This window comes from Numenius arquata, chromosome 2, assembly GCF_964106895.1.
Source record: "Numenius arquata chromosome 2, bNumArq3.hap1.1, whole genome shotgun sequence".
Taxonomy (NCBI): domain Eukaryota; kingdom Metazoa; phylum Chordata; class Aves; order Charadriiformes; family Scolopacidae; genus Numenius; species Numenius arquata.
The window spans coordinates 115,360,171-115,378,966 of NC_133577.1; the positions used below are offsets into that span (position 1 = coordinate 115,360,171).

General features: G+C 48.7%; 1 protein-coding gene across 1 annotated transcript in view; it reads left to right on the forward strand.

Annotated features, from left to right (window-relative positions):
• Window positions 1-4,861: 4,861 nt before the first annotated feature.
• CELSR1 (cadherin EGF LAG seven-pass G-type receptor 1) overlaps window positions 4,862-18,796 on the forward strand; it is a 170,339-nt gene continuing 156,404 nt past the window's right edge. The window contains exon 1 of the mRNA XM_074166519.1: window positions 4,862-8,045. Coding sequence (XP_074022620.1) covers window positions 4,862-8,045 — 3,184 coding nt within the window. The remainder of the gene's footprint in view (window positions 8,046-18,796) is intronic.

Sequence of the window (18,796 nt, forward strand, 5' to 3'; positions counted from 1 at the left end):
TCTAGTGACTGGAGAAACCCCCTAAACTCCTGGTTTTATCCATTTTACATTCACTAAAGTGACACTGGGACTCAGCTCCAGCCCTCAGACCAGTTTGGCACACTGCACCGGGTGCTTGGGGCAGAGGGAGACCCTGCAGTGCCCAGTTCCAGAGCACCCAGGGGCAAGTCAGCTCCCACCTGCCTCCTGCCCGGGGCTGGGGAACCTCTGGTCTTCAAAACTGAGGAATTCCTTTTAGCTCTTCTCTCTATTTTCTTATTAGTTTTTTTCTGGGATCACTGGTCTCTGCTGATGTGCGGTCCCAGACTATGAAGAGACCCAGCCTTGGGGGTAGGATGTAACAGCAAGCAGCACAGGTAGTCTGCAAACTAGCAAGTTATTTGTTATTTGGGTTTTTGTGTTTTTTTTTCACATCTAGTATGTTGTTGGTTTATTTGAAATCATGGATAATGAATAACGTTCCCCTCCAGAACCCAGCTTTGTTCACTTCTAATGTATGGCACAAAACTTCTAGTTTCTTTCCAAGTGTTGGAAAATCAGAAGGTTGAAGAATAAAGTGTGGTTGAAGGCTGCTTTATTGCTGCCAGTTGTGGTTTCAAAAATTATTTTCTCAAAGCCTTACTTTAGCAGGAATAGATCACTGGTGCATTTGGGAAGTAAATAAATGCAGTTATGAATACGTTAGATGTATCAATTTAGGTTTAACACTATGTATAAAGAGATTTTGTACAAGATACAGTTTGTGTTACATGGATGCCTAAATTTGAGGATAATTTTTCTTCTCCTGCATAACCTCCTGCCCAGCAAGAGTTTAGAAGATACAACCACTGGTTGGTGGGGTGGGGGACATACTGCATATCACCTTTTTGCAATATATCTCACAAATCCCATGGCGAAAAGCTTTTCACAGCTCTTATTCTTAAAAAAAAAAAAAAAAAAAAAGAGAACTATTTGTAACATGACAGTACTGAGTACGAATTTTTAAGCCTTTCTTTAAAGTACGGATGGGACAAGATGGGAAAAGCTCTGGCTCCTTCCACAGAATCACCTCAGGAAAGTGAATCACTTCATTCCCAACCTTAAGGATTGTTATTGGACCTGGATGCAGGCAACCCCAGCTCTGTCTTCCTCTTCCTCCAGGCTACAGATTCACAGCAGAGTTTCAATTAAGGAATGATTCTTGGTCTCTTCCCTGGTCTTACAAACTTCATATTTTAAGAAAATTCCCTGAAGTTTACTTGCATTTTCTATCAGGGCTGAACACTGAAGGGAGATGAGTAACAATACTATTGGGGTTTTTTGTTTTAATTCACTTTGGAAAGAAACTTGAACTACTTCACTCCAGGACAAGTCGAAACAGAGCATTTTTTTGAACTGTGAAATGAGTATGTCATCAGTTGGTACCAAGGAAACAAAAGGTCAGGCAAAACCTCTCCCACTTACATATTTTTATGGACGTTGCCCATCATGGTGATGTCAGCGTGACTTCTTCTATAGAAAAGGGCAGCTTACACCAGAAAATCTGCAGAATCAGACCCAAAGGGAGTATCTGATTTTCTCAGAAGGATGAGCCTTCATTGAAAACTTGCCAGTTAAAACATGAGACAGATGTAATTCTGATTTTCCTCCCCACCTTGAGTTTCCTTTACCAAGTGTTTGGGTTGGCTGTTGCCTTCTCCGTCTCTTCTGGACCCAAAGAAGCAGCAGCAGAAATGGATCAGGGCCAGCCCCAACCGCTGACCAGGCAGCCACCCCCGTTTCTGTGCGGAGTGACATGGGAACCGGGGTGAGCCAGCTCACCTTGCCGGGGTCTGAAAAGGGATTTGAGTTGCCAACAGGTTAAATAACTCACTCCTTTCACTAGGGAAACGAGTCGGCCTTGCATTCCAGCACTACATTCACCATTTTGCGTCTCATATCTATTTTTACAGTGAAACGATATGACCAGCAGTGTAAGGAGTGAAAGGAACAACAGGGGTTATACAATTAATGAGAAAACGGTGAAACACATCAGATGATAAACAAGACAAAATTCACTGAAAATAGAGGGCAAGTCATCGAAACAGGAGTAGATGGAGGATTTTGTGTAATTATGCATGTAATTGATTTCATACAGATACTTTTACATTATCTTCCCTTTCCAGACTCACGGATGTTGCCTCTTGTTGCAATAAAATGCAAAGAAAAGTTTAAACCGTCTTTTCTTGAGGATCTGTTTTAACTGACAAAAACTCTGGAAACATACTTGGATCTCACTTTTAAAAATCCATAAAAAGGATTATTTTGTAACAAAAGCTTATTTTTCAAAACATGGGCATTAAGCATTGCAGCAGGAAAATGTAGAGAGAAGAAAGAAAAGTATGGACTTAAACGATGGTTTTCTTATGCAGAACCAAAGTTAATTTTCATGTGATTTAAAACAGCTACAGAGCGAGTTGCTTGATTTCTGGAGTATAAAACAGATCACTACATACACTCAAACTTTACAAAGGGGAGGTTATGTTTTAATTTTTTTTAACCTATTTATTTCCTGTTCCTTTTCATGAACTATCATTTTTATCGGAGGATCTGAAAAGCCAACTAAGCCTCTAAATTCCATTAAAAAAAAAAGTATCTACTTGGGGAAAGCTGAATCAGCTAAACTTCTTCCAAAAGTGCAATTTATAAAGCTTTTTTTCCCCTGACAGACATATTGGCAATAATCCAGGTGGGTTGCTTTTTTTTTCCCTTGCAATAATGCAGTTCCGGGGATGAAAGCAGTTGAAAGAAGCTGGGTTTTTTTCATGGTTTTCTTGTAAGTGCTGAAGAGCCTGAACTGACAGTAACAGATTGCTCTAAAAGTTGCCTTCCAGCTTCTATAAGGCACAGAGTTTTGCAAAATCCCAGCGCACAGCCTTTGGCGGCATATTGCTCGCCTCCCGCTGGTCTTCTTCGTACGTAAAGCTCTTGTACACTTGGCACTGGTGAGGTCCCACCTCAAATATTGTGTCCAGTTTGGGGCCTCCCACCACAGGAGAGACATTAAGATTCTGGAGTGTGTCCAGAGAAGGGCAACGAAGTTGGTGAGGGCTCTGGAGAACAAGTCTTATGAGGAGTGGTTGAGGGAACTGGGGTTGTTTAGTCTGGAGACAAGCAGGCTGAGGGGAGACCTTATCTCTCTCTACAACTACCTGAAAGGAGGTTGTAGTGAGGTGGGGGCTGGTCTCTTCTCCCAAGTCACAGGCGATAAGACAAGAGGAAATGGCTTCAAGTTGCACCAGGGGAGGTTCAGATTGGATATTAAGGAAAAATTTCTTCACTGAAAGGGTTATCAAACATTGGGACAGGCTGCCCGGGGAAGTGGTGGAGTATTTAAAAGACGGGTAGACGTAGTGCTTAGCGACACGGTTTAGCAGTGGACTTGGCAGCGTTGGGTTGATGGTTGGACTCGATGATCTGAAAGGTCCCTTCCAACCTAGACAATTCTATGATATTTGCCACCCATTGTACGATGGGCACCTGGATCTTCTCCTCCAGGCAGCAGCTCCTCTGCCCCTGGCAGCCGCGGGGTGCGCTCCCCGCGTCCTTCTCGCTGTACCCACAAGGGGACACTGCAGCCGCAGGGATGAAGGCTCAGCCTGGGCGCACCGCTTCCACGCAGGCATTACAAACTAAAAAAGAAAAGGAAAACGATATAAAGCGTCTAGCATAAATTCATAGAATTGACATTATAATCACCAGCGCAACATTTGCATGCGGGGTTTGGCTTTGCTTCTTCCCACAAACTACCTTACTTTGCATCTTGTCTGTAATTATTGGCAATTGCCCCAAAGAAATCTTTGATTCCAGCTCCTACCTGCTGTTTCGCACGGCTCAGGGCAAAGCGTGAGAGAACGTCAGCGAAGCCCACCGCCGGGCTGCACGGAGTCCCCCAGCCGGGCAGATGATGCTGATTCTGCCCTGAAAAGTACTTTTGTTGTTGTGGGTTTGTTTTTTTTTTTTTTTTTTCACCCCCTTCCATAGGGAGAATTTGAAACAAACAAATAAATAAATAAATAAATAAAGAATTAAAAAATCAGTTTAACTTTCTTCCGGACGACGGATCCGAGACGACAGGTGGCTCCTGGGTGCCTTCCCGCGGCACCCCCGACCCCCGGGGCGCCGTACCGGCACCCCCGCCGCCTCCACCCGGCGCAGCCCCCCGAGCCGGGTCCGGACGCCGAGAAGCGGCGGGGCGGGACCCCCGCGGGGCCGGAGCGGGCCCGGCCCCCGCCGCCGCCGCCGCCGCCGCCCGGGAGGGGCCGGGCGGGGCCGACGGGAAACCCCGCCCCGGGCAGCGCCCGCCGCTCTCCGCGCAGCCCGCGCCGCTCAGCGCCGCCGCGGAGCCCAGCGGAGCGGGGCGGCAGCAACGGAACGGGACGGGACGGGACAGAACAGGAGGGCTCTGCCGTGCCGCTCAGCCACGCAGGACCGCGCCGTCCGCGGGCCGGCCCCGTCCGCGGGGTGGGGTGGGGGGGACTTCGGTATTTAATTTTCTTTTTTTCTTTCTTTTTTTTCTTTTTTTTTTTTTTTTTTTTTTTTGGCGAAGGAGACGAGCAGCAGGTTTATGCTAATCACCCTCTCGGGAGCGGCAGTGGGAGGAGGAGGAGGAGGAGAGGAGCCATTTTGAACTCACTTCAAAGTTTAAGGTGGAAAAGTTGGAGCTCTCCAGCCCCGCTGCCCGGGGGACGGCGACGGGGCGCGGGGCTCCGGGCGGGCGGCGAGGGCGGCAGGGGGGGAGCCGAGCCGGCGGCTGATGGATGAGGGCGGGCGGGCAGCCCGGCGGGTGGATGGATTGTGCGGCAGCCCTCTGCCCGGCACCGCTGCCCGCTGAGCCCCGGAGATGCTGCGGCTCTCCGCCGCCGCCTGCCTGCCCTGGGCCGCGCTCCTCTGCGCCCTGGCGCCGGCGGGCGGCGGCGAGCTGCGGCCGCCCCGCTCCGCACCGATCCTCCACCTGCCCCCGGGGGCCGCCGAGCGCCGCGCCGCCGCCGAGCCGCCGGTGCTGCCGCCCGCCGGGCGCCTGAGGGCGGCGGGGGCCGCGCTGCGCCGCGCTCCGCCCGCCGGGCCCCGCGGAGCCGGGCCCTGTCCGCGCAGCGCCCGGCGGAGGGCGGCCGCCCAGCCCCGCGGAACCGCCGTGGGCTGCGCCCCGCCGTCGGCCGCGGGGCAGGAGGAGGGCGGCGGGCGGCCAGGAGCGCGGCGGGCGCGGAGCCTCAACAGCCCCCCGCAGTTCCAGCTGCCCAGCTACCAGGTGTCCATCCCCGAGAACGAGCCGGCCGGCACGGCCGTCATCGTGCTGCGGGCACAGGACCCCGACGAGGGGGAGGCCGGCCGGCTGGCGTACTCCATGGAGGCTCTCTTCGACGAGCGCTCCAACGACTACTTCTCCATCGACGCCGAGACGGGCAGCGTGGTCACCGCCCGCAGCCTCGACCGGGAGACGAAGGACACCCACGTGCTGAAGGTGACTGCTTCCGACCACGGCTCCCCACGCCGCCGCTCGGCCACCACCTATCTGACGGTGACGGTGAGCGACACCAATGACCATGAGCCGGTGTTTGAGCAACCCGAGTACCGGGAGAGCATCCGGGAGAACCTGGAGGTGGGTTACGAGGTGCTGACCATCCGTGCCACCGATGGCGATGCCCCAGCCAACGCCAACATGCTTTACCGCTTGCTGGAGCCAGGAGCTGGTGATGGGGTCTTTGAGATTGACCCGCGCTCTGGGGTTGTGAGGACCCGAGCCCCGGTGGACCGTGAGGAGGTCTCCGAGTACCACCTGGTGGTGGAAGCCAATGACCAGGGCAAGGATCCAGGACCACGGAGCGCCACGGCTATGGTGCACATCACTGTAGAGGATGAGAACGACAACTACCCTCAGTTTAGCGAGAAACGCTACCTGGTCCAGGTGCCAGAGGATGCTCCGGTGAACAGCCAGATACTGCAGGTGCAGGCCACGGATCAGGACCGGGGCAGCAACGCTCAGGTGCACTACAGCATCGTGAGCGGCAACCTGAAAGGCCAGTTCTACATCCACTCTTTCTCCGGTGCCATCGACCTGATCAACCCTCTGGATTATGAGACTATTAGGGAGTACACGCTTCGAATCAAAGCCCAGGATGGGGGCAGGCCTCCCTTGATCAACTCCAGTGGCATGGTGTCGGTGCAGGTCGTGGACGTGAATGACAATGCCCCCATCTTTGTGAGCACTCCCTTCCAGGCCACGGTGCTGGAGAACGTTCCTCTGGGTTACTCGGTGCTGCACATCCAGGCTGTGGACGCTGACTCTGGGGAGAACGCCCGCCTGGAGTACAAACTCATAGAGATGGCACCCTCCACTGGAGGTGCCCCTGTAGCAGGTGACTCTGGGTTCCCTTTTCAGATAAACAACAGCACGGGGTGGATCACAGTATCTGCAGAGCTGGACCGAGAGACTGTGGAGAACTATCACTTCGGGGTGGAGGCCAGGGACCATGGTGTGCCGGTCATGACCTCTTCAGCCAGTGTGTCCATCACTGTCCTGGACGTGAACGACAACAACCCCACCTTCACGGAGAAGGTGTATCACCTCAGACTGAACGAGGACGCAGCTGTGGGCAGCAGTGTCCTGACCCTGACAGCAGTGGACAGGGACGTTAACAGTGTTGTGACTTACCAGATCACCAGTGGCAACACCAGGAACCGTTTTGCCATCACCAGTCAGAGCGGCGGGGGGCTGATCACGCTGGCCTTGCCCCTGGATTACAAGCAGGAAAGGCAGTATGTGCTGACAGTCACTGCCTCTGACGGCACTCGCTTTGACACTGTCCAGGTCTTCATCAACGTCACAGATGCCAACACACACCGCCCAGTCTTCCAGAGCTCCCACTACACAGTGAGCGTCAGCGAGGACAAGCCCATCGGCACCTCTATTGTCACCATCAGTGCCACTGATGAAGACACAGGGGAGAATGCAAGAATCACTTACATTTTGGATGATAACATCCCTCAGTTCCGCATCGACCCTGACACAGGCACCATCACCACCCTGATGGAGCTGGACTACGAGGACCAGGCATCCTACACATTGGCCATTACAGCCCATGACAATGGCATCCCTCAGAAATCAGACACCACGTATGTTGAGATCCTCATCCTGGATGCCAATGACAATGCGCCTCGCTTCCTGCGTGACCGCTACCAGGGCTCGGTTTTTGAGGATGTGCCGCTCTCCACCAGCGTCCTGCAGCTGTCCGCCACCGACCGTGACTCGGGCCTAAATGGCCGTCTCCTCTACACCTTCCAAGGTGGTGACGATGGAGATGGAGACTTCTACATCGAACCCACTTCTGGAGTGATACGCACACTGCGCAAGCTGGACCGCGAGAACGTGGCTGTCTACAGCCTGCGGGCCTTTGCTGTGGACAGGGGGAGCCCACCGCTGAAAGCCTCTGTGGATATCCAAGTGACTGTGCTGGACATCAATGACAACCCCCCTGTCTTTGAGAAGGATGAATTTGACATCTTCGTGGAGGAGAACAGCCCTGTGGGCTCTATTGTGGCACGGATCAGTGCAGCTGACCCTGACGAGGGGACCAACGCACAGATCATGTACCAGATCGTAGAGGGGAACATCCCTGAGGTCTTCCAACTAGACTTGCTCAACGGAGACCTCACGGCCCTCATGGACCTGGATTATGAGAGCCGGACAGAGTATGTGATTGTGGTGCAGGCCACTTCAGCCCCTCTCGTGAGCCGGGCAACAGTGCACATCCGCCTCCTGGACCAGAACGATAACCCACCCGTGCTGCAGGACTTCCAGATCCTCTTCAACAACTATGTGACCAACAAGTCTAACAGCTTCCCCTCCGGCGTGATTGGCAAGATCCCGGCTCATGATCCCGATGTGTCTGACAGCCTGGCCTACACCTTTGTGCAAGGCAATGAATTAAACTTGTTGCTTTTGGACTCCGCCACTGGGGAACTCAAACTCAGTCGCGATCTGGACAACAACAGACCCTTGGAAGCCCTCATGAAAGTGTCGGTCTCAGGTAAGCAGGCGTTCGAGGTTCATAAAGCGCGTAATTCTGCTTGTCAGACCAGTACGGGGGCATGGGCAGAAACAACCCGCTTGCAGTTCAGCGCGCAGCTTTCGCTTTCCCGAGGCAGCAGTTTACCTGCGAAATTTTTGGAGAGGAACCACAAAAATGTATCAGGCCCATGTGCTGTGGATTGAAGTGGTGGGTTGAAGTTGTTTAGTAAACGTGGATCACAAGGGTAAATAAAAACAAGTGTGTGTGTATACTCGTATATACTCCCTCAGTTTAGGTGGTACCTTGGCTGAAGCTTTTCTGATGTGGGTCCATAAAGGTAATAAATGCTGTAAGTTGCAAAGATGTAGGGAATGCACACGTAGCTCTAACACCACCTCCCCTCCCTCTCTTTTTTTTCTCTCTAAAAAAAAAAAAAGAGTTGAGATTTGGCTCCTCTGCTTTTTTTAGTAACAAAACATGTTTATTCCCTTCTGCATAACGGGAGTTTTTGCTGGTAAATCCTTAGACCTCAGACCAGTTCTCCACTGGTGTGGCCTGGGTGGATGCGCCGGCTGGCATGGCTGGCATGTGTTCCTGTGGGAGATGGCAACTCGGAAAGCCATGAGTTATGGCTGTGTAACACAGCTAATTGCACCGGGCTTGCTTTAGGAGAGCTAGGGGCAGATACTGGCCAAATACAGCCCCAAAATCAGTGCTGCCGGGGGAGGGAGAGGAGGGAAGAGGGAGGGGTACTGTACCATTAACTTCCTTCCTAATTGGGGGTGTGTGTGTGTGTGAAGACTGCTCAATATTGTCCAATATATACTTTTATATGAGCACATATATGCTCTTAGGATATTATTCTTTTTCTGCTCAGTTGCTTGTTTATCATGGAATTACTCTTTATGCCTCTAATTGTGGCATCAATCATGCAATGAGTAATTTCCTCTGCAGGTGCCACTCTATAAAGTTTACTGTGGACCTGATCCCGTACTTGTGTTGACTTTCAGAGGTTTAACCAGATACATTCCTCACCACCTCTCTCTGCAACCTAAAGCTAATATTTGTATTCTTCCTGCAAAAAAAATAGCTGCAAGTACTAGGTACATAAAATGACACTTTGGGAGATGTTTCTTTTTGGATGGTTGTATTAAAAAATAATAATAATCAAACTGTGGCATAATCCCGGCAGCGCTTGTTTTACTGTAAGTAGTCACGGTGTGCGGCGGGGCCTTGGGAGAGAGAGCCACGCTCTCCCTTGGGTTTGCAGGCTAGAGGTCCTTTTTGCTTTGGGAAAACGAATGCGATATTACGTGAACTGATTGCATTCACTGCGGTGCATCACCTGAGAAGCCACTCCTGGTTCTTCCAAAAAGCTGGGGCGGTGGGGCAGCTGATGTGGTAAATTAGCTCACAAATGCCGTTTCCATGTCCTGTGAGGACTTGCAGAAAAAACAGACAGTTGGCTTGTGACCTTAAAGAAAAACATTCGGATTAAGGCACAGGTGATTGCGTGGTCAGTGTCTGCCTGAACCAGTAGCTCTTTATCTAGTAGCAGAAGATAAGAACTCAACTTGGAGCAAGAAGCTTGGAAAAGTCGTTTGGTTAGACTAGATGAAGAGTGTGCTCAGGACAGAAGAATAGATGACGTGTACCATTCCTTTCTCAGTCTAATGATTTACATGGTTTAAGTGGATGAAATCTCAGGTAGGAATGAAGACCTCTGTTTTCTTAAGTAATAGGAGCCGGATCATTTCGGCATTGTTTTCGTGTTTGGTGAAGGTGTGAACTTTAAAACTCTGCTGTGATGTTGATAAAAACTGCCTGTCCACTGCGTGTCTCAAGATATTTGAAAGATGAAAGCTTTTTGTGGATGGGATTTTAAAATAATTTTGGCCAGCGCTGAACTCCATTTGATGTTAATTTGGAGAAGTTTGCTGTTCGGCAATTGAAAGGGCAGAGTTTGGCAGCCTGTGGTTGTGCCCAGGAAACTCTCACCTGCCTGCTTTCTCCCGTTTTATCTGATGCAGTCTTTTAAAAAAAAAAAAAAGAAAAAGACAGAGAAGCAGCTCAGACAGAAGCGCCACACAGGGTTATCTTTTAAGTGTTGCAAAATACCTGCAAATCATCTGCTAAAATGACCTGCCAGTTAACTGAAAAAGGTGTCTACGGAGTAGCCATTAACCTCTCAACCCAGACAAACACAACCTCCTGCCCTGCTCCCGGCTGCTCTTCAGGTCAGGGGAGGGTTGGAGGGAGCTCTCGATGGACTCAGGGAATTTGATCTATACACGAGTCGGAAGTAACGCTGCTGCTATAAAAAAATCTTATTTCCACCGAGTGCTGTGTTGTGCCGCGGAGTGTGTGCGAGGCTCGTGAGGAGCCGCGCTACTCAATTAAATTACTTTGAGACTTTAAGACTTGGCTAAAACCAGCATTCTTTCATTTGGCTTGGGGATTACTCAAATACGCGCGGCAACTTTGGCCTTCTGCGTATAAACAAAATGGAGCTGATCTGTTCCGTAAAACCTGAAAACGGCACAGTTGGCATTTAAAACTTACTCTTAATGGTGTAAACGTCAGAACCTGGGTGGGATGGTGGGCAGCCCGGGGCGGGCTCTGCCTTCGCCCTGGTGCCACCATACCTGCTTGGCTGTGCCCCCGCTGTTGGCCAGGAACCGACCCAAGCAGAGGAATGAGGAATGTGGGTGGTGTGGATATTAGCATTTTGCTTTGGATCGGGAGGGAGCTTTTGAAGTCAGTCTCTTTTGAAGTGAATCTCTCTGGGTGCCCCTCTGCCCGTGCCTGGCGTGCAGAGCCGTCTGAGTGAGCAAACCAGACCCCTTTGGGGTGAAACTAATCCAGATATGCTCCAGGGGTCCCTTAAAAGGACACATTCTCCTCCTTCCATTGGACCTTCAAGGCTTTCCTACAGAAAGGCAGCGCTTGGCCTCATATTCCCATGCCTGCACACTGGGTCCTTAGGTTGTTTTGACAACTGGGGTGAAACCTGGACCCTGCTGAAATCCTGCCCTTGCTTTCCAGGGGGGCAGGATTTCACTCCGGGCTTCTGAAACAGGTGGTCAAGAGTCAAGCAGTCTGTGATTTCTTACTAATAGATTTCTTACTATTAAATATATGGCTTATATTGACAGGATCATTTAAAACATTACTTTTTGTCCACAGGGATGTTCAAAATAATGTTCAACTGGGATTTATTTGGTCAAAAAACGGGTTAAACATTGCTCAAGTCACACGGTACTCCTCCCCGTTAAACATTACATCCTGGTCCCCGCTGGTGCAGGGGTCGGGGGGGTGGGAGGAAGGCTGGTGCTGGCCTGAGTTTTGCACAACTGCTGCACAAGTTTTCCCGGGTATCCCATTGCAGACGCTGCTGGCACCTGCGCGGCCGTGCTGCTGCCGCACCGAGTCCCGCTTATCATCCAGGACAGCTCGCTGGGGTACAGTAGATGTTCCTCTGGGAACCCCAGCCTGATTCACCGGGGCAGACAGACACACACACGCACCCCCCCTCCGCCCCCCGGGGTTTTGTACGCTACAGCTTTTGAGGGTTCCAGATGAATGTGAAATATCGTTACACAACATCCAGTTTGGGGAAGGTAGTGCCCCTGGCGCGGTGAGGGATAGACACCCAAGCGGTTTTGAAGGCATCTGAGCTCAAGTGTCGCCTTTTACATTTCTTTGGCTTTTAATCTGCAGTGGCACTTAGTGAGGTTATTGACTATCGGCAAACACAAATTAAGATAGAGCTCATTCGTGCTGCAATAAACTAGGGATTTTTACTCAAGGCTTGTTAAAGGATCTTCTTTATTATTGTAATTTAAAAGTCATTATGCTAATGATCCCGGATCTCCAGCTCTGTGCCTTCTCCATACAAATGTAACAGAAGGCACAATACTTTGGTTTAGCCCTTCTGATAAAGGTAAGGCCACAGCTGTGCCTGAGATGCGAGGCTTGGGGGGGAGGGGGGGGGTATTTGTGTGTGTGGAGATTGGGGATTAAAGGGGAGAGAGAAACTAGAGGGAAAGGATGTCTCTGTAAGCGCAGGGCACCTTTGGGCATGGAGGGTGACTGATGGGGGTGCTGGCCAGGCGCCTTGGCAGCATGAGGCTCCGAGCCCCCGCTCTGGGGAGTGGGGTGGAGGGGGCTGCCAGGGCCTTGTGAGTTTCGGAGGGGCAGATCCGCAGGTTCTTTTAGGGGTGATGCTTCTGGCTGCCTGCGAGGACTTGCTTTCAGGGTCAGCGAGGGGCAGGTAGCACCTGACCTGCTCTCCCTGGGCGCCCCCCAGGGAAACACATTCCCACCAGTGGCAGTGGTGGGATCCCTGTGGGTCATTCAGTTGGGAGATGGTGGGCACAGACGGATGGAGGCTCCTCTCCCTTCCTCTGAGTAGGAGCAGGGCTTGTGCACCCATGTGTTCCCGGGATTTTCGTGTGCTTGCACTTGGCACGAGCATCCTGCACTGAGAGGAGAGAAGGCAGCAGCTCGAAGACTGCAAGGACCAGGACCTTGTTTACAAAGATGGTGTGATACTGTGCGAGCTGTGAGAGTGCAGCCCAGATTGTTACTTGGTGTGTTAAGGGGAGCTGAAGTGAAGCAGGACCCATAATGGTTAGTAGCGGTGGGTTTGAACACTTGTTTATTTTCCTAACACATATTTATTTTCCTAAAATAGCAAAGCAAGAGCAGTGCCCATCATTTTAATGTTAGGGTAGCTCCTGGATCTGCTGTGGCTACCTAAATCCTTTACTGCATCCATATAGGTTCTGTCCCACTCCATCCCATAGGTGAGATGCATTTCAGATGTGTGCGCCCCCCGCCCCCCAGCCTGCAGGAATTTGACTTTCCCTCTTCAGCTGTATGACCTGTTCCAGCCGATAAAAAGCTGTCGCTGCCTTGTTGCTTTTGTGTGTGCTTCCTTCCACTTCATCCCTGGATTTCATAGGAGTGGTGTATTTTTGTTTCAAAAGACAGGAAAACGTCTATGGCTATGAGAGGAAAATATTTAGTGGAAGGCTGACTGACAAAATAACTTTTTACTGAGATAAAAGCTATCTTCTGCATGGAAATAAATCTGGAGTTATCTACAGCTGAAGCTACCATAAATAAGCAATTTCTTTGCTAAAATAGTTATCCCCAGTAATAAAAAAAAGAAATGTTTATTACAGCACACTTTAGAAAGTAAATGAGATGTTTTATCTCAGATAGAAGCTATTTTGTCAGTCAGCTTCTTTCAGAAAATGCTCCTGTGCAATGTAGCTGTCACTAAAAATGTTTGTTTCTCCCTGTTTCTGTCTGTGTGTGGTGTAGGCTGTATATTCCTATTTTTTATTACACAGTTTTTAACGAGATATTTCTACCTTAGTATGTCTTGGTTGAAGCATACACAGATGGCACTTCGTAACCTTGTCCCACAAAGTGAAACTTTGCACTATAAATACTAGAGGTCACAATTAGTTCCTGGAGGAAAAAAAATAGTGTATCTCAAAGCCCTACATAAACCCAAATTCAGCAATGCTGTTTAAAAACCCAAGGGTGTGTTTCTATTTGCAGCATCTTTTTGTTAAGATTTCTGTACAAGCTATTGAGTTGCCTTGATTGAGAAGATATGAGAAATGGCTTACTGAGATTGCAGGGGTTTGGGGCTGGTTTTATATACACTTTGCTCAGTGTAGCGATAATTTTATTTTAATTTTTTGTTGCCTAAATGTTGATGCTTTTCTCAGCGATTTCTGGGAAAGAGGGAGGCTTTAGGATAACAAGCAGAAAGTATAAGAAGAATGAGACTGAAGATGTGAGAGGGGGAAAGATCTACTAGGTTTTACTTGCTAATCAAGTCCCAAGGGATAGGAATTGAATTTAGAGAAGTATGATGGTGGGATTGCCAGGAAAAAAAAATTCCCCTATTTTCAAATTATTTGCAAATGGGGAGATGGTTTTAATAACTATTTAAAAATTGAATTAGTAATTGTTTTATTTTTTTTTGGTTACTTTCTAAGCTTCAGGGTGTATTAATGAATTGGTTTCCTTGGTGTATTCCCTTGTAATTTGCTTCCCTCTTAGAAGTCACTGAAGTGCTCTTACTTCTGACTTGCAGGTTGGGAAGGATCCTCTTTTGTTCTGTTGTTCTGGTTGCACGTTTCCTTGCAGTTCAGAATTGTTTTAGGCTGGGGTTGTGCATCCTGCTGCTAAGCGCCAAATACAGAGTAAACATCGAATTGTTGTCAAGGGTAATGACAAAAGAACCCTTTGTTTCGAATATAGGAACAGCTTTCTAGGTTTGGATGTTAGGATGATAGTAAATCTGCAGTGGAATTAGTGATGGAGAAAGTAGGTGATGTGAAGCAGTGGGATTTTATACCTCATTATCTCTGACATCCCAAGTGCTACCTGAGGAAGTGGCTGGCTGCTGATAAAGTGTATAATTTTACATTTGCTCATTGAATGGTCCATTTTCCTTCAGTGTATATGCTTAATATCTTGAAACTCCCTTTCATTGTTGACTCCCATCTTTGAGCTGAATGGATTTTCTCAGACATCCCATGACGGAGGAAAGTAATGCTGGGTTTGAAAGTATGACATTAGGCAAAGGTAGGTAGCGTGCTCACCACTCTTCTGGTAGGGCTCTTAGTGGCGGGACACTTAGCAGACTCTTGGATGGGAACCCAGACATCCTCACATTTCCACCCGTCTGGTCAGAGCGTGGCCCTGGTGTCTCCCAGCATCTTCAAGGAAGGGTTGGGGAGACTCATCCATGGTCTCCCGCTCAGGGTGTGTTGCAGGTCTGCAGCTGGCGGGTTGCTCCGGCGTTTTGCCTGGCCAGGTGCTCAGGGTTCATGGGTTCAGGGGCATGTGATAGCATGCAACACCTATGACGGTGTTTACAGTTCAGCCAGGTGTGTAGCTGCTGCATACGTTGGCATAGAATCATAGAATGGTTCGGGTTGAAAAAGACCTTAAAGATCATCTAGTTCCAACCCCCTTGCCATGGGCAGGGACATCTCCCACTAGACCAGGTTGCTCAGGTAGCTGAGGTCGCTTTTATCTGGTTATTTTGGGTATAGGCAGCAATGACTGCACCGTAGCACGGCGTCGGCTTGCGATTCCACTGGGACCCTCCTTTTCCTCATGGGTCCAGGTGAGACCGACACAAAGATTGTGAGAATGTAACTGCTCTAAAAGTTGGGAGCAGAATTACTTTACGGGGAGGAGCAAGCAAACGTGAAGCAGAAAGTTCCTCTAAACCTACGTGCTACAAATACCTTTTCAATATTTAGCAGCGTAGGCAACTCTACCTTGTAGGGCTCATGCATGGAAGATGAGTAAGGGGAGGATCAAATGTCGGACACAAGATCCACGCTCTTCATCCTTTCTCCCTCTCTTTTATAAGCCCTCGGGATTTTGAGAGCCAGTTGGTGGGGACAGACTTGCTACTTTTAGGTGCTGGAGATAACAACACAACTTACCTGCTTACCTCAGTATTGCCTAATTTACAGGATTTGGGCAACTGTCTCTCTTGGCTTCCTTTGGTGTACTGACTTGTATTTCCAAAAATATCTACGGAGAGTCTCTAGGAAATGTAGGAGGGATAGAAGAGCTAAAGATACTCATATCAGATCTAATGACCCTTTTTGGCAATCTTCCATGTTATAGTCTTTCTGTCCTGGTTTCTGTGGGAATGATGATGTTTTTAGGTAAAAGAGTAGTCCAGCTACTCTGAAATCAATTTTGCCATTTAAGATACAAATAAGGCAGTGCTTGCTGTCTTTTATGAATGATAGGCTTTTTTGTCATCTGCTCCTTTTTTTATGAGTATTTGGCCAAAAGATTGCATAAATCAGAGTACAGAATAAGTTGACGAGGGGCTCAGTTCTTCAAAGCCTTGTTCACACTGTTGTCCACTTGAAAGAGAGAACACCTGAGACCCAATTAAATTAAGTTTTGCCACTTTGTGTTTCTGTAACAAGTGACATTTTTTATTATTTTTCCCCCCAGTGCAGCTCTTTTTCCAGTGTTGAAAAATACTGAACTATTTATAGGTGTAATCCAAGTTTCCAAAAGGGGCAGGATGTAATCTTCATGGAAAGTTTTGAAATCTGCCATTGAGTGATCTCTTGTTTGCTTGGCAAGCTTTGCCTAACACCTTTTTTTTGCAAGACCCGGGTGCATGCACTTTGGTTGAGATTTCATTGCAATGCGTTGATTGAAACAGCCTCATGAAAGGTACAGCTTGGCTCCTACGGTCAGATTTGTATCACCTACCGTGATCTGCCCAAGAAATCAGGTATCTCTTCAAAGGTAGTCGTGTAGGTTGCAGCCATGGTAGGCAGGAGGGCTGCTGGCTGGAGATGCCCATCTCACCTCACTGATTAAAGCGGGAATGTGAGTGACTGAGTTGGGCTAATTGCCTTGTTGTCAGGTGGCTAGTGCTCAGTGGGATGAACCCACCCTGAATGTGTGTGCCAGGGCGGAAGGGTTTGTTTTCTTTTGTAGGGATGATTGTACTTACATCTGTTTCAGCAAACTACCTGTAGTAACAGGCTTAGCAGACTAGATGGAAGGGGGAGGCTGTAATTTGCAAACAGGAAAAAGTTTTGCCATGAATAATGTTAGGAGCGACTAAATATTGTCAAGAATTTGAGTGAATGAAGGAGGAAAGTATGCTTTTACGGGGATTAGGCATTCAACAAAGAAATAAAATTTTAAAATACTTCAGAAAGATGATCTTTGCACTTGAAAAATAGCAGTTGGACAGAAAAGTAGGATTTGCTGGAGAGAAAGGAAAACTTTTGGACTTTGTTTCAACAAGTCATTAATGCTGCTAAGCTGTAACCACCTTTGTATTTTTTCTAGTGTTTACACATGCCAAGCACAAAAAAAAGCAAATAAATGAAATGGTAAACCTGTAATTAATCCTCAGGGGACCACATAATAAACTTAGACATGTTACGCTTATCGAACACAAAGGAAAGTAATCTGTTTTCAACACCATTGCCCAATGCGTGATAGATGCTACATTCCGTCAGGTCTCCAGCACTTTCAAAAATGACGCATCTGGTCAAAATATTTCAGGGTTTTTTGAAGAAAGGAGAAGGAGAGGCCATCGCTAACAACTATTGTCAACATGGCATCTCCCTGCCTGCTGTGGAGTCTGTGGGCTAGATCCAGTTTCAGGGAAAAGCAAAAGCATCTGGACCCCACCAAAAGGGGCAGAGCAGGGACTTCATTACCAGATTGGAGTTTCACAGACGTGATGGCCAGCACCTAGCATCTGTCTTTGCTGTTTGATCCCAAGGGATTGTTAGGTTTGGAAGCAAATGTGCTCGAGGTGATTATAGCTGCCATGCCACTGGAGCACGCAGTATGGGTACAAAGAGCTGCTGCATCCCTTGGGTCTGCTCTTTCCTTTCACTAGCTCCAGATCAGACTCCTTGACCCTATTCAAAACTGATGTTAAAAAGTCATTGAGTTTATTGGGTTGAATTCCTGTCATAGCACTTTTGAACTTTCCAGGAACCAGCCCAGCCCCTTGTGTGCTTGCAGCGATGTTCGTGATGGGTCTATTTCTAAAGGAGACCCTTTAAAATCCAAGCTGTGATTTTTATTTTTTATAATTTATTTATTTATTTAGCTGTCTGAATTAAGTTTAAATTGTGTAAAAGCTGTCTCATAGTAGTGCGTTGCTTTATTTTAGCAGTGTGTGGTTGCTAGCTGCCAGACGCTACAGGCACAGCTTAGCATGGCTAGGAAGAGGCGTTTGGCACCTTTCGCAGCTGAGGTCCAGCAGAGGATTTATATCTGACCATCAACTGCCACAGCCCCTCACTTTTAGGTGCCTGTTCCCTGCAGCGGTATCCTGTTTTAGGCAGTTAAGTGTCCTATAAAGTAGGAGTACTTGAAATACCATCCCGCTACAGCTTGGGCACTTCACTCAGCACAGCGATCAGGACACTTAGCGAGGGCAGAGATGGGCTGGGCTCCAGCCCTTAATCTCAAAGCTCTTACTGTGCTATACATTAAAGAGGAGCCGAATAAGGTACAGAAGCCATTGCGGGACTCACGTTTCCCATCTCTTTGGTAAGTGCCATAAGCTACAGGGTCATGCTCACACTTGCAGGGTGCTGGAGAAGAGGCTTTCTGGCTCATGGTTGTGTATGTGGGCACCTCTGCTTCAGTCGAGCAGCAGCGTGGGCCATCTGGCTTTGACCTTCAGCTGCTGGATTTTGTTTAGGCCATAATACAAGCTGGATTGTGAACCACGTCAGGACTGGGTCAGTTCTGGCTGTAGCCAGGGACTCGGCTCTTCCCACCTGGGAACTCAAAGGTAAAATAGACAAAAGCCCCAGGGCTTTCCAGAGAGTACCTTCCTATTGATCAGAGCTGATTTGTTTGTCTTCTGGCTTTAAGTATTTGTAAACGTATTTTGCTTTTATGTGGAACGTCCCCCAGATGGGCAAAAGGGTCAGTTATGGAGGGATTCACGGGCTCAGACTTAAATTACGCTGCTAAATATCCAGAGTTCAACCCGTCTTCGCCTACTGTTTAATCCTCTTTCCCACTGCAGTTTGCCGTGATGATAGACTTGCTAGTAATTATCAACATGTTGCCACTCGTCGCTTGGATCCTGTGGCTTTTCCCGCAACGTGCTCGCTGACGCTACAGCTAGCCAACATTGTCCTGACACATTCGGTAAAGGTCTCTTGGCAGCGATGGCTGGGTTGAACTCTCCCATCGGTTGACTCAGTTTC